Source organism: Morone saxatilis, unplaced genomic scaffold (genome assembly GCF_004916995.1).
Source record: "Morone saxatilis isolate NCDOM2014 unplaced genomic scaffold, NCSU_SB_2.0 Contig21, whole genome shotgun sequence".
Taxonomy (NCBI): domain Eukaryota; kingdom Metazoa; phylum Chordata; class Actinopteri; family Moronidae; genus Morone; species Morone saxatilis.
In genome coordinates this window covers 5,072,078-5,086,317 of record NW_023339774.1, presented here as the reverse complement: position 1 = coordinate 5,086,317, position 14,240 = coordinate 5,072,078, and the positions used below count along the sequence as shown (strand labels likewise).

The window sequence follows — 14,240 nt, the reverse complement described above, 5'->3', positions numbered from 1 at the left end:
CATATAAAGACAAGAAAAAGTATAAGAAAAGAAAGAAAATGACTTTAACTATCTTTTTTGCATTTATATAAATATATCAAGCATTTTATGACTTTACTGGCGGACTTTCACGGTTTTTTACAGGTTAGATCCTCAAAATCCTCAATGATGGCTTGGAACAACAACAATGGTTTTGGCAACTTGTGTTTTGTTTTATTTTTATTTGAACAGTCCTTAAATCCACGACTCGTTGGTATGAAATGAGTAAAACAGAGGAACACAGATTGTGGGTTAATGAACATACCGGTATGTAAATACAGGCGGAACTATGTGTGTGAAGTAGCGTTTCCGCTCGGCGTTATTTTGCACTCGGACACAAAGTCACGCCGAGAAGCAGCAGCTTTGAACCGCAGTGCTCGATATACCCGCTTAAATATCACAATTAAAAGAGCCAACATGGCGGACTCCACGGAGCTGAAGCTGGACTTTACTCTGAAACAGTTGACTCTTTCCTGTCAGTCAGAGAACGTGGATGTGCCCGGCAGCTCGTCCACCGTGGAGCTGCGGGACAACAGACTGGTGTGTGTGGAGTATCCGGCGGTGGTCAGCAGTGTGGACAACATGCTGGAGACTCTCGGGGGCGAACAAGCGTTTACCAAAGTAAGCGGAGCATAAGTGGGACAGACTGTGGTCACTTTTTATATATTAGTAAATATATATTATATATTTATACAGTCAATGGTAGTAACAGAGCGAGCAGACACTTCCGTTTGTTATTGGGTCCTGTAGTGAAGACACTGGGAGTATACTGGATCTGGCGTTAGTTCAGGGGCCAGAACACCAACTTAAGGCCTAAATTAACTTCCAGAAGGGTCCAATGAATAAGCAGGTGATGGATAGTGCAGGTGTTTAATACTCTCTTTGCAGCAATGAGGTCATGTGGATTTTCTAAATATCAAAAGACAATAAACAAATACACAGATTAATAAACAATAAAGCTCTTAATCTCTAAAATAAACATAATAAAAAGGAGTACTCCTAATATAATATTATTATAATATTAATGTACACTATAATGCCAACGGAACGTATTCCAATTCTGCTCTAATCCCATACCACTATTACCCACTCATACCAGTGAAACACACTTATGACTTCACCTACACGCATATATACATATTAACACACATTATAAGAAACATCAACCATCGTACAATTTTTACGTAACCACCACACTTGGGTACAACATTTACACTCAGAGCCGCAGTCGGACGCGATACACAATAACATAACACGCATCGAACGTGCACACCACACTCGTCCAGAGCCAGTGAAGCTAACAATACTCACAACTAGCTTAAACAGTGCACACATGCCAAGTGTAAACACATCAGAAACAACCAGGAAATAACCTCATGGCTACGCAGCATTTAAAGATTACAGGTACATCAACGATAATATCAACGACAATACTTGTGCAGTGACGTTTATTACTGCTAATCCCTCACCCTCCGTGCGCGCACGTCTCACCGCGGAGCACACACTTTTCATGACAAGCGCCGTCAAGGTTTGCGTACATACACACCAGCGGGGGGGGGGGGCGCTCCTATATGAACTGACCAACACTACACCTATGAACATCACACACTAAACATAATTTGTCCCAACTTTGGGGCCTTTTCTACAGGTCCTATAAAACTGTGTTAAATACCGTTACAGTTCATAAAGTCTGCCGTGTTAAAATAGCTCATTTACGTGCAATAAACTATGGGACAAGTGAGAATGTATACTTTTCTAAGTTATTGCCGCCATTTATGTAATTTTATTATAGATATTATAAACCTAATATATTGTAATTTGGGGGTATTCCAATTTAAAAGGCACATAGCTTGATAGTTAGCCAAAATGCATTATTCCCCTATTTTGAGGCAGTGAGGAGGGGTCAAAATGGGCCCTGGGTGGGTTTGTAGCACGTTTCACAGTTTGGCGCTATGTCTACAGTGTATAAATCGATAGTTATGTTTGATTTTGATGAAAGTGAATATATTCAAGTGACTTGTGAAAAGGTAATGGTCAACATCTTTGCTCCGGTCAGAGCTGTTTCATCATCGCCGCTGACCACCATCTGACACCTGTCTGCGTTTCCTGTTTGTCTCCTAGACCTTCGCTCACCCCAACAGACGTCTTGAGCTGCGTTACCGACCCCAGGACCCTTTCTGTCACTCCGTCTGTGGAAACCGCTTTCCCTCCAGCAACCTCCTCCTCAGAGTGCGGCGGCGAGTGCGGAAAAAGGATCCCAAGGATGCTGAGATCCACATGGATATACTCGGAGTCATAGGAACGACATACAAATTCCAAGGTTAGGTTAAAAGATGTTTTTGAATATTTCAAATTATTGGAGTTTCAAAAACCCCCTTTTATTGTGCGAAAACAAAAGACTGATATAGAATAAAGTAATAGATGTGGTTGGTTGTTGTGATTTATTTTTTGTAGGGATGGCAGACTTTCAGTGCCTCGCGGTGCATTCAGAAGGCGGAAAAGACACGTCTTTGTACGACAAAATCATCCTCCGCAAATCAGAGAATCAAGAGTTCTTTGAGCAGCCCATGCCTTACTTTCTTCCCCCGGCCATCTTCTCACGTCTCGACTGCCCTGTGGATTATTTCTACCGGCCTGATGTCAATCAAAAGTCAGTGTAAAGGCTCTGTGGGAATGAAATCATTCACTCCGTCAACCTTACAGCTTCTGCTTAGTTCTCTTTGTCAAGTGTGGTTATTTGTCGTGTGTAAACCAAAGTATTGAAACTTTTTATCTTACCTATATCCTAATCAGAAACATACTTATAATATTTCTCCTCCTTTCTCTTTATAGCCAGCCGGCCATCAATAAGAAGAACTTTATTGGTTTGAATCGCGCTCGTCGGCCCCACAATGCCATTTTTGTAAGCTTCAGTGATCCCACAGTGCCCAACGAGTCCCTCGAGGCTGCCAGGATCAACTGGACACGAGTCTGCCTAAAGGAGCTCGACAAGCAGGCTGAAGAACAACTGAAAAAGGTATGTGTGCTGCTGAAATCAGGGTTCCCAGTCACTGAAAGCACAATACACTCTCTGATTGCTAGATTCATTCGTATAATGGATAAAACCAAGTCACTCTGATGTTCTTTATTACAGCAGGAGGGACAATAACTTACACCAGAGTGCCTGAGAAGCCAGAGAGACTGGCTTCTCCAGAAAAAAATCAATTTTACAAATAAAGATACAAATAAACTGGTCTGTAATTGAATTAAATTATACCCATTATGAGAATTTGCTGCCTTTCTCTGTTTTATATCAAGATAAATTTAATGTCTTTTAGTTTTGGACCGTTGGTCGGACAAAATAAGCAATTTGATGACATTACTTTGGTCTCCTGGAAATCATTTTTCATCATTTTCTGACATTTGATCAAGTAAACTATTCTCAAACAAAATTGATCGATTAATTGATAGGGAAGACAGTCGTTAGTTGTAGCCCTAATATTTTCCTCCCCTGTTCTTTTCACAATAAGAACAGTTTTCATTTCTTTTTTGCTCTTGATGTGTTTGCTTTCAGTGTTATTCACCATCTCTTTCCTCATAAACCATTTATAAAGCTGTTGTTTTGAAAAATTCACACCTCACATCAACCAGGGACTGCCAGTAAAATGCAGTCCTTTTTCCATCATGTCATCCTTTTTGACAGTCACTCTATTGACCAGTGTGTTCACACCAGAAATGGCATCTGGTTGAAGTCGTTCTATGCTCTTACACAGGTATAATTTAACATCATTTTCTGGGCTTTTATCTTATCTCAAACCAAATGTTTTGTGCCTAGATGTTTGAGAGTCGGCCCATCTGGTCACGAAACGCAGTCAAGGCCAACATCAACATCCACCCTGATAAACTAAAGCTGCTGCTGCCCGTCTACGCCTACTACATGGTGAGCTGAGGGGAAAAACGCGTGTCTGGTAAAGAATTCAAGGGTGAATTTCAAGGACGGTTCACCTCTTTTTCCCTGATGTTATTCAGATATATTTTGAAACTATAAAATATTAAAATGGAGCACTAATCATCAGTGTGGTGTTGCTTTAAAGTAGCTGACCAGAAATGTCTTAAAATGGAAACTCATGTGTTCATATTGCAAAGCTACTTTACTGGATTGTTTTTTATTGTACTGTGTTCATGCTATTGTGTCCACATTTGTGTATTGATTCATACAGACTGTTCTCTGCTTTCCAACAGTTTTTTTCCTGCCCAACTGAAAGTTAAATGTCAGATTTACTTTTATAGGTGACAGGCCCGTGGAGAAGTCTGTGGGTGAGGCTGGGCTATGACCCCCGAAAGAGCAAAGAGTCCAAGAAATACCAGATGCTGGACTTTAGGATCCGCTGTAGCACCAAGCACGGTAGGAGCCTGAGGCAGGATAACAGTGACTGTTTATTGTCAAGGAGGTTTTATTCAAATGTATTTGCCTGACACTGACGGTTGGTTCCTTCTTCCCACTTTCAGGGTATTCATTATCAGATCTGCCAGTAAAAGCCAAGAGGAGTGCCCTTAACTACAGTCTGCCTATCACATTAAACAAAGCCGGTAAGTTGGTGAATGTATTTGGATATCTGTATTTATTTGACCTGGAGGAAGCAGCTACTGAAGCGGCGAAATGGAATGCAGCCATCAATCATTTTATCATTTACACCCGGGCTTTTCCTACGCTGACATGTTAAAATGTCTCATGTGGGGGAAAAATAAAGCCTAATAAGGGTTAAAATATCTCATAGAGAGACCTAGCCAAGAGAGCAGCATCAGGATGAGTACTGCAGAAAGACACACCACAGTGAAAACCACAGAACAAGATTAGAGGAAGTTCTCACAAGATGATCTTGAGATACAAGAAGCCAAGTTACAGCAGCATGACCATGCACCGTACATATACTGTGGACAAAGCAGGTGAATTTGCTAGCAATAAAAGGTACAAACGTGCACACTAATGTCGCTGGTTTGCAAGTAGGGTAGAGCATTAGAGACATCTGATTTCCCCAGCTAGAATTCTCCTGGATTACTGGAATCCCAACAATTTCTTGGAATTCCTCTTGGCTTTTCACTTGTACACACGCAAATCTTCAGACAAGGAAAGAACAGGGTGACAGGATAGATCAATACATGATGTAAAGAAATCCTTCATAATCTCCACCGTCCCACTGTTGTTGCCAAGGGAAACTGACAACATATTAAAATTTTTTATTTTTTTTTAATTTTTTATTTTACCAGGTCCCCAGCCAGCTAGTGTGATGGAGCTCCCAGCTCAAGAGGGTCCGAGCACCAGTCGAGATCAACTCCCAGTCACATACCAGCTGAAGGTCAGTGAAAGTTACCTAGTTATGTGAAAACATTACTTGAGCACAGTGCTAACTTGCTAATTTCAATGTCTTCTTGCTTAATTGCATTTTCCGATGTTCTAGTTTGTCCGTATTTATACAAGTGATAATTTCATATTTTAATGTTTTGATGTAATTTGGTGTAATATCTGCTACCATACCAACTGACCTCTGTTTTAAATCAACAGGAGTCATCCTACATTTTCAGAGATGGCATGCTGCCCCCTCACAGACAGATGTTTTACCAGCTCTGTGACTTGGATGTGGAAAGGTACATTACAGTGCTGTACAAATAGATGAGGGTGATCAGAATGATATTAGGATGTCTGTACGTGCTGGATTCTAATTCTAAAAAGTAGGAAAGTATCTCGTGTAAATGGTCCCAGCTCTTAGATTCAGTTTTAGGGATCATAAACTGTGATAATATAATAAAGACCATAAAATGGTCTTAAAATGTTTTTAGTCTAAATTGCAATAATTGTGGACACTATTTGAAGTGACTGGATTTTTCCACATATCAAAAGCACAAAAAAAACATGGCCGCAAACCCCGCGGGAAGCAGCCAGATTGCTGGATTTTGTGTGAATGTAACTGACCCGCTGTGGCCTCTCCCACCCTGTGTGTGATGCTCAGCCCCGCCCTCGGTCAACAGACCTAGCCCTATTTATATCCATGACACAGACAGAGAACAGGAGAGATACAGAGACTGTGACGTAACCTCGTTGCTACATGTTTATAGAGTCACACCGTCACCCTGCCCGCTGTTATTGGCTGGGGCGGACATACCCACAGTCCATAGGTTGATAGTTATCAAATATATGTAGTAAAAAGTACGATACCTGCCACTGAAATGTAGTGCAGTAGATTTATAAAGTAGGAAAATCAACTAGTACCTCAGATTTGTACTTAAATGCAGTACTTGAGTAAATGTACTTATTGTGTGTCTCCAGTATCAAACAGGTGGTCGAACAGAACAGCGGTAATGAGCTATGTGACGAGCGGGACGGCTGGTGTGTTCTCGGTACCACAGACAAGCTGAGGGACATGATCTCAGCCATGATCAAGAAGGTCACCCGAGCCCAGAAACCAAGTAAGGAAAATATCCATCACCAGAAATGGCTGTTGTGCCTTCATTCCCTTCATAGACACACTCTTTGTGACCCCACATTAACTACAAGTTACACTGATGAAGCACTTTGCTCTTAATGTAGACACAACCTGGCCAATCCTGTCCCACTCCTGGGTTAGTTTCTGTCCTGCTAGATTTCTTGACTCTTTGTAATGTCTTATAGAGGGTTTCCTCCGTTTAGCCAAGTCGCTCGCAAGCCCTATGACCAACTAAAAGGAAGCAATGGCTACTCACGACCCCTCTCATCACACTTTATGGCTGCAAAGACTAATTGATGACATTTTTAGTGCTAATTTTCAAATGTTTGCACGCTAAAAAGCTAACTAAGATGTGAACATGCTTAACATTATACCTGCTAAACATCAGCATGTTAGCATTATCCCTGTGAACATGTTAGCATGCTGATGTTTAGCACTAAACACATTATTTTGACAAATAATTTTGACAAATTTTGACCTTGCTTCTGTGGCATACACTTATGGTCCGTTGTTAAATAGATATTAACCATTGTAGATACAAATGTATCTTTATAATATGGACAGAAAACCCCAGGAGAATGGTGAAAGAAACGCTCTATGAGTAAATACATTGATGAGGTTCGTGGAACAGGACAGATAACAAAAGGCGAACCAGACTTTGGCTTCCATAACAACATTGTGTTGAAAAGTGTTAACTGGAACATTTTGGTTTGTTAAATGATGTTATTTCTCTACCTCAGTGTTGCCAGAATTCCCTAAGAAACGCAGACGCATAGGACTAAGTTTAAAATCCCCAGAGAGAGATGTGGATACGGAGGAAGAGGTGCAGGACGATGAGAACAAGGATGATGAAGAGGAAGATGATGATGAGTTTCAGCCGTCCGAGGGAAGCGAAAATGAGATGGAGACAGAAATCCTGGATTACATTTAACTAATTTAATCTTGACTGTTTTTATATTTTCAATTATTCTTTTCTGTAAGAGGTGGTAAGAGAGGTATGTTTGAATTCCTTTTTGAGTTAAATGTAAATAAAAATGGTATTTCTCTTGGTTTGTGTATGAACTGTATCATCTTTGTAGTTAGAATTTCTCAGGGATACCGGTCAATATGCAGTTTTTCTTCAGATCTTCCAATACACAACATTGTCAAGCCAAATACCTTTAAAAATGCCATGTGCCTATTAGATTAGTATTAGATTATTTTCTAAGACTATGAAATGTTGCTTTTGGATAGCGATGAAGATACTGGTGTGTAGGTTATTAGGCAGATTTATATGTACATCCACTGGCCATAGTAAATTAGGTAGCGTTTCAGAGAGATGCTTCTACCCACTTAAATGTACTAAAAGTGTTCTCATTGTGAGCTGAAAGTATTTACTGTCCAGCTTTGCAGCATAAGGTGGAGGGTTATAGATGAAACAAAGATTAATTGTTGGATTGGCAATATCAATGGGACTTTGAGTCCAGTCAGACAGCTGTGTCAACTCTACAGAGGTTGCCTTCCCAACACACAACTGCAAAAGCTGGAAACTAAAACTAAAAAAAACCTTTCAATGGTTACTCAAACACAAACCTTTCCTACGAAGGCTGTGTTTGTGTAGGGTTTTATTTTTACACGGTAATTTACGATAGTGTCCATCTCAACATCCCATTTTATTCGCATTCACTTTTTATCCATGGACTATTTGAGATGTAAAGGACAGGGCATGATCAGTCCATTGCAATGACCATCCTTAAGTTCACTTTTAGTCAGTAAGCAGTGAGTCTGTACCTAAGTTCAATTTGGAGGTACTTGTACTCACTTGAGTATTTCCATATTATGTTACTTTACACTTTTTACTCCACTACAGTTATTTGACAGCTTTTGCTGTTACTTTACATATTCTGATTAATAGAAAATATAATCAATAAAATATAATATACCACTAAGATTAAGCTACCCAGCAGTATATAAAGTACTTCAAAATAGCCCCACCATAACTTGCTGAAACATTAGAGTGATATGTATATTAATCTATCAATAATTATAATACAATAGTATAGTGTACATTATTCTGAAATGGTACTTTTGGTACTTTAAAGGTTGATTTGAGGAAAGGATGTGAATACTTGATGAGCAGGCAAGTAAAATAGGTGAAGTTAATAATAAATGGGTCATGTAAACCTGTTTTGGTGGATGTCCAAGGATACATGGGAGTCTCAGGTTTTTATCAAATGGCTATTTCACTTCCCATGACATTTTTGGCTATATTTGGATCTCTACTGATAAGACCTAATGCTGCCACTGCATGTTACACTTCACATTTTAACTCAGTTGATGCTGACACCATCATCAATCTAAACTGATGTCCAGTGAAAACCACTTATCTCACGTGTTGAAAAGCTATAAAAAAAAAAGCTATTTCCTTATTATTTTTTTATCACTATATATGTTATCCAAAGAGGTTGAGGTAATGGAAGTGGTTAAATATTATGTAACAGTAAGAAATACAGGCCCACAGACTGCACACTGGTCAGATGTTGTTTAGGGGAGGGGTCACCTTTATAAAAGTCTGGCTGGTAATCCACCTGGTTCTCACAGTTCAGTCACGATGGGTAAACTGGGGATTTTGGTAGCTGTAGCCGTGTTTCTGGAGACGGTCTCTGCGACGTCTGTAAGTGTCACAAAAGAATGTTCAAGTTCTCTGTTCAGTATCTGTAAAATAGTGTTGAGTGAAATGCAGTAAGCTTTGCACGTTTGTTCTTTGGTGGACTACAGTAGTCCAGTCAAGTCAATCTCTTGCATTTCTTTGTGCTTAATCTCTGAAGCTCGGGACGGTGTACACAGAGGGAGGTATGGTGCAAGGCGAGAACATTCGTCTTGGCTTCCGCCGTCACATGGACATCTTCAAGGGGATTCCCTTTGCTGACATTCCTGGAAGGTTTGAGAAACCAAAGCGTCACCCTGGCTGGGACGGTGGGTAGACTGATTGAACTTGCTGTAAATTATATTTAGATGGATAACCAAAAACATAACTCACTTCACAAAGATATGTGTGCTAATCCTTCTCTTTAACTTCAATTGAATTGATTGAAAGTTTTATCTTCTAGCTGTAGAGCATCAGCTAAAGGCCTAAACTGTATGATATGTCATGAAAACATAATTTATTCTGGTAAAGTCTCACACTGCTTGTGTCTCTCGTCAGGCGTCCTGAAGGCCACTCAGTATAGGCCGAGATGCATGCAGGTGAACCTTATCATGACTGACACCAGAGGCAGTGAGGACTGTCTTTACCTTAACATCTGGGTTCCTCACGGCCGCTCAGGTAACGACTAAAAGAATTCCACAGAGGGTCGTCTATATGAGATCTGAACTTCAACTGGCTCTCTCTGTCTTCTAGTGTCCACAGGTCTGCCGGTCATGGTCTGGATCTATGGAGGAGGCTTCCTGGCTGGAGGTTCGATGGGTGCTAACTTTCTGGACAACTATCTGTACAGCGGGCAGGAGATTGCAGACAGAGGAGATGTTATTGTGGTGACGCTGGGATACCGTGTGGGCTCTCTGGGCTTCCTGAGCACTGGCGACTCTGGCTTACCTGGTATGTGCAGTGACATTTATACATTGTTACAATAAATTAGACATTCCTGGGCGCCCGGTTAGCTCAGTGGGTAGAGCTGGCGACCCATGTACCAAGCCTGATTCCTTGCTGCAGCGGCCCAGCCCAGGGTTTGAATCCAACCTGCGGTCCTTTGCTGCGTATCATCCCCTCTCTCTCTGCCCCCCTTTCCTGTCTGTCTTCAGCTGTCACTATAATAAAAAAAGGCAATAAAAAGCCCAAAAAATAAAATAATAATTAGACATTCCTGCTGTGACTGAGTTAAAAGTTTGATCCTTGTCAGGAAACTATGGTCTGTGGGACCAGCACACCGCCATCGCCTGGGTGAACAGGAATATTCGCTCATTTGGAGGAGACCCAGACAACATCACCATCTTTGGAGAGTCTGCAGGTGGAGCTAGTGTCAGCTTCCAGGTGAGAGGCTTTCTTCTTGGTGTCTAGCTCACTGTGTGAGATGATAGATGGATGACAGATATATAATAATAGTAAAATTCACAATTCGTACATATAATATCTCTTACTTTTTCTTTCTGTCTGCCTACAGACTCTCACTCCCCACAACAGAGGGCTGTACAAGAGAGCCATCTCCCAGAGTGGGGTCGCCCTTTGCCCCTGGGCTGTCAACAAGAACCCCCGCAGGTTCGCTGAGGAGGTACGTGACAGCTTCTCTGACATGCTTTACTTATTTTATGGAACTTTTAAGACCTTTTTACAAAAAATAGTGGAATTCATTTGTGTAGATATAACTTTAGGGTTGGGAAACACTTAAAGATGATTTGAACCCTCTTGCCAGGTTGCACTGAAGGTCAACTGCCCCACCGATCAGTCTATGGCTGCCTGTTTGAAGATGACTGATCCTGCTCTCCTTACGTTGGCTGGCAGTCTCAGTATTTCCAGCTCACCTGATCGTAAGGACTGCACTCCGCACAGTTTGCATTTTCATTTTAGACATTGTGTCAGTGCTTTGTACGATAGAAACACCCAGTGAAGTCAGCTTTTATGCCTTCTATGAAGCTATTTTACCACATTCCTCTACAGAAGCCCTGAGAGAAGAGAAGCCTGATAAGTTTTGACACGATAGTGAAACATTTTCTTGTTGTTGTAATACTTATTCTGACCACAAGAAGCTGCACCACTATCACATGTTCTAAATAGGACTAAGATCATTCATGCTTCTTGAATTTCTCCATGTACTCTGAACACAAGGTGCATATATTGTTTGTTGGCAAGTTATTTAACATTAGGGTTTCTGTAAATATTGTGGAAATGTTGGGAATTTAGAAGTTTAAATGTTGCAAAAAATCTTAACGTTTTGGCTGATGCAGAAAAGTCTACAGATAAAAGCAAAATGTAATGAAATGCAAAGGAAACAGAATAAGTAAATTAGTCATGATATACATAAATCAACTACCACTCCAATGGAGAGGTGAAAAAGACCACCACACCAAGTTGACCTCAGACAGCTTGTGGCCTCACACTGCCTAAAATGTGTACCTGAACACACCTCAAAGACTACACCCAGTTGCTGACTGGCTGCATAAATTCTGCACTGTACATCGGTGGACATTGCAGCCACAGTAACAAATTTCAACTGCAACACATACAGTAGTAGCTTTTTAATTCCACTAATGTTTTATTAAAACTAACCATTTTATTGGTGCCTCCATTCCTTTCATACGTACAGTTTATGCATGTATGTAAAGCATTAATTACAGATACAGATCTGTGGGTGCACAGGTGTTGCAGGGCAAAGTTTCTCCAGCTAGGTGTGCCAGTTATGTATAAATCATGCAGCTAGTAATGTATATAGGAAGTATTTGACTGTGTCTGCCTCTGTCAGACCCTCTCGTAAACAACCTGGCCCTGTCTCCTGTGATCGATGGCGACTTCCTGCCGGATGAGCCCTCCAATCTGTTCCATAATGCGGCTGACATCGACTACATCGCTGGAGTCAACGACATGGACGGACACCTCTTCACTGCTTTAGATGTTCCTTCAGTCAACTCCCAACTGGTCGACACCTCTATGTGAGCTTAAGTCATTAGATCACAGTGTGAGACATTGACAATTCTGCAATGGATCTACCCAGAACAACAAAACTGTAGTTTTCTGAGAACAGTGGTGGTATTAACAGTTTTGCTGGCAGAAAGGTATTTTATCAGACCTAATTTTCAAACCGTCTCTTCCTGATTGCAGCGAGGACGTCAAAAGGCTCCTGGCGTCATACACTAAGGAGAAGGGAAAGGCTGGTTTGGACAACGCCTACTCCACATACACCTCAACCTGGGGATCAAATCCCAATAGGGAGACCATCAAGAAAACCGTTGTGGAGATTGGGACAGACTACATCTTCCTGGTTCCTACTCAGGCTTCCCTCTATCTTCATGCTGCCAACGCCACGTGAGAATAAGATGTTGTTATACAGATGTTGCTGTCAGTGTATTTATTAGCCCCTTTGTCCCACGCCTTGCTTTATAATATGACATTATATCCAGCAGTTTACCTTTATTTTCTTATATGATAAAATTGAATGAGCATTTTTACAGATATTTGCATAAAGAATAATGAATCGACTTTTAATTCACCACTTAAAAAAATAATCTTATGGCATGCTTCAGCTTCCATAGATATATGCTGTCTTTTATATGTAGTGGGTTCATTGCAAAAGCAGAATCAAACATCGATACTGTATATACTTAGAAGCAAGGGGATGTCGATAATTTGGGATTTTCGAAGATTTAATCAGCTTTTGGAGCTTCTTTGGTTTAGTCTTTGTCACATCTCTATGCTTTCCTTGTTTCACCAAAGGACTGGCCGCACCTACTCCTATCTCTTCTCTCAGCCCAACCGTATGGGCGGCATTGGCAGGCCCTACCCCAGCTGGATGGGAGCTGATCATGCTGATGACCTGCAGTATGTGTTTGGAAAGCCTTTCACCACCCCACTGGCCTACTGGCCTAGCCACCGTGATGTCTCCGGCTATATGATCGCCTACTGGACCAACTTCGCAAAAACTGGGTATATTTCTGCAGACACAAGACATAGAAGCATGACAGAAATCCAACAAACCTGTATCAGACATGGAGATAGAAAATTGAAACTGCCTCATTGGTCCTTTTCTCTGGTTTTGTCCACAGAGACCCCAACAAAGGAGGTCTGAGCGTGCCTGCTACCTGGCCAAAATTCACCAGCACTGGACACCAGTTCCTCGAGATCAATTCTAAAATGAACAAGAACTATGTAAGGCAGAAGATGAGAATGCGTTACGTGCATTTCTGGACCAGCGTGCTACCCAACCTTTCTGTAAACATCTCAGAATAAAGAGCTTGTGCAATCACCTGTGCACAGTGTGGACCTGAACTATTACATCAGTATTGATTCATGAAAAAATAAATTGATGACGAATGCAAATTATATTTTCTTGGTTTTATTTTATTATATGTTTACAATATGTAATGCTAAACAAATGTACTTTGCATGTATCGCCTGAGTTATGGATTTGTTTTTGGCTCAGCAACGATAACAGATGCTACTGCTAAATAATAGTCTGGTATTGAGCTCATTCAATGTACACAGCATTATCAGTGGTGCAGAAGTGTGTGTTAACTTTGTAATGCAAACTAAACAAAATCAAAACAGACAATAAAAAAAAAATAATGATATTGATCACACTGTTTCGTTACCGGTCCGTCTGCGTTAGCTAGCATACAGTTTGTCTAATTTAAGCAAGTTGACATGACAGTTGATGTAGTTTAAGCTTGTAGTTTTGCTTATTAAATACACATCATGACAAGGTGCCATAATACAGGAAAATGAGAAAGGCCAAGGCGAATATTTCTATCATACAAGCTTTCTCTGCCATGTCCGTTATTTTCTTATATCAGGACACAAAGATAAGATAAGATAAGATGTAGCTTTGTTGATCCCCCAAATTCAAAATTGACACAGCAGCATAGGGCAATGTAATGCAAGAAAGAGTACGGAAGTCGAGGTACAAGATATCACAAAATAAAATATTATAAAATATAATATAAATTAAAGCATTTACAGCATTGGGTGGGACCTCGCCATCAACCTACGTCGGGGCCTGCACAGAAGTTATGACAACTTTCTGTTTTCATGGCGAAGGATCGAAATTGGACGCCACGGGACGCCACGCCACGTCC

General features: G+C 40.8%; 2 protein-coding genes across 2 annotated transcripts; both read left to right on the top strand.

Annotated features, from left to right (window-relative positions):
- Positions 1-329: 329 nt before the first annotated feature.
- gtf3c5 (general transcription factor IIIC, polypeptide 5) lies at positions 330-7,529 on the top strand. The gene is made up of 11 exons (XM_035668625.1): positions 330-639; positions 2,140-2,338; positions 2,473-2,668; positions 2,851-3,034; positions 3,833-3,937; positions 4,288-4,402; positions 4,507-4,587; positions 5,266-5,354; positions 5,561-5,643; positions 6,323-6,462; positions 7,220-7,529. The coding sequence occupies exons 1-11, from the start codon at positions 436-438 to the stop codon at positions 7,408-7,410; spliced, it is 1,587 nt and encodes a 528-aa protein (XP_035524518.1). The 5' UTR covers positions 330-435; the 3' UTR covers positions 7,411-7,529.
- A 1,529-nt stretch (positions 7,530-9,058) lies between these two features.
- Positions 9,059-13,488, top strand: LOC118332624 (bile salt-activated lipase-like). The gene is made up of 11 exons (XM_035668009.1): positions 9,059-9,132; positions 9,287-9,434; positions 9,664-9,783; positions 9,859-10,056; positions 10,358-10,488; positions 10,619-10,726; positions 10,868-10,982; positions 11,915-12,101; positions 12,271-12,474; positions 12,883-13,092; positions 13,212-13,488. The coding sequence occupies exons 1-11, from the start codon at positions 9,070-9,072 to the stop codon at positions 13,393-13,395; spliced, it is 1,668 nt and encodes a 555-aa protein (XP_035523902.1). The 5' UTR covers positions 9,059-9,069; the 3' UTR covers positions 13,396-13,488.
- Positions 13,489-14,240: the final 752 nt, after the last annotated feature.

Bases quoted from the DNA above. Each gene is read 5' to 3' on its own strand.
- gtf3c5 (XM_035668625.1), top strand. From the start codon at position 436: ATGGCGGACTCCACGGAGCTGAAGCTGGACTTTACTCTGAAACAGTTG. The intron at 4,403-4,506 runs GTAGGAGCCTGA...TCCCACTTTCAG, and splicing joins CCGCTGTAGCACCAAGCACG to GGTATTCATTATCAGATCTG. The intron at 5,644-6,322 runs GTACATTACAGT...GTGTGTCTCCAG, and splicing joins TGTGACTTGGATGTGGAAAG to TATCAAACAGGTGGTCGAAC.
- LOC118332624 (XM_035668009.1), top strand. From the start codon at position 9,070: ATGGGTAAACTGGGGATTTTGGTAGCTGTAGCCGTGTTTCTGGAGACG. The intron at 10,057-10,357 runs GTATGTGCAGTG...GATCCTTGTCAG, and splicing joins TGGCGACTCTGGCTTACCTG to GAAACTATGGTCTGTGGGAC. The intron at 10,489-10,618 runs GTGAGAGGCTTT...GTCTGCCTACAG, and splicing joins GAGCTAGTGTCAGCTTCCAG to ACTCTCACTCCCCACAACAG.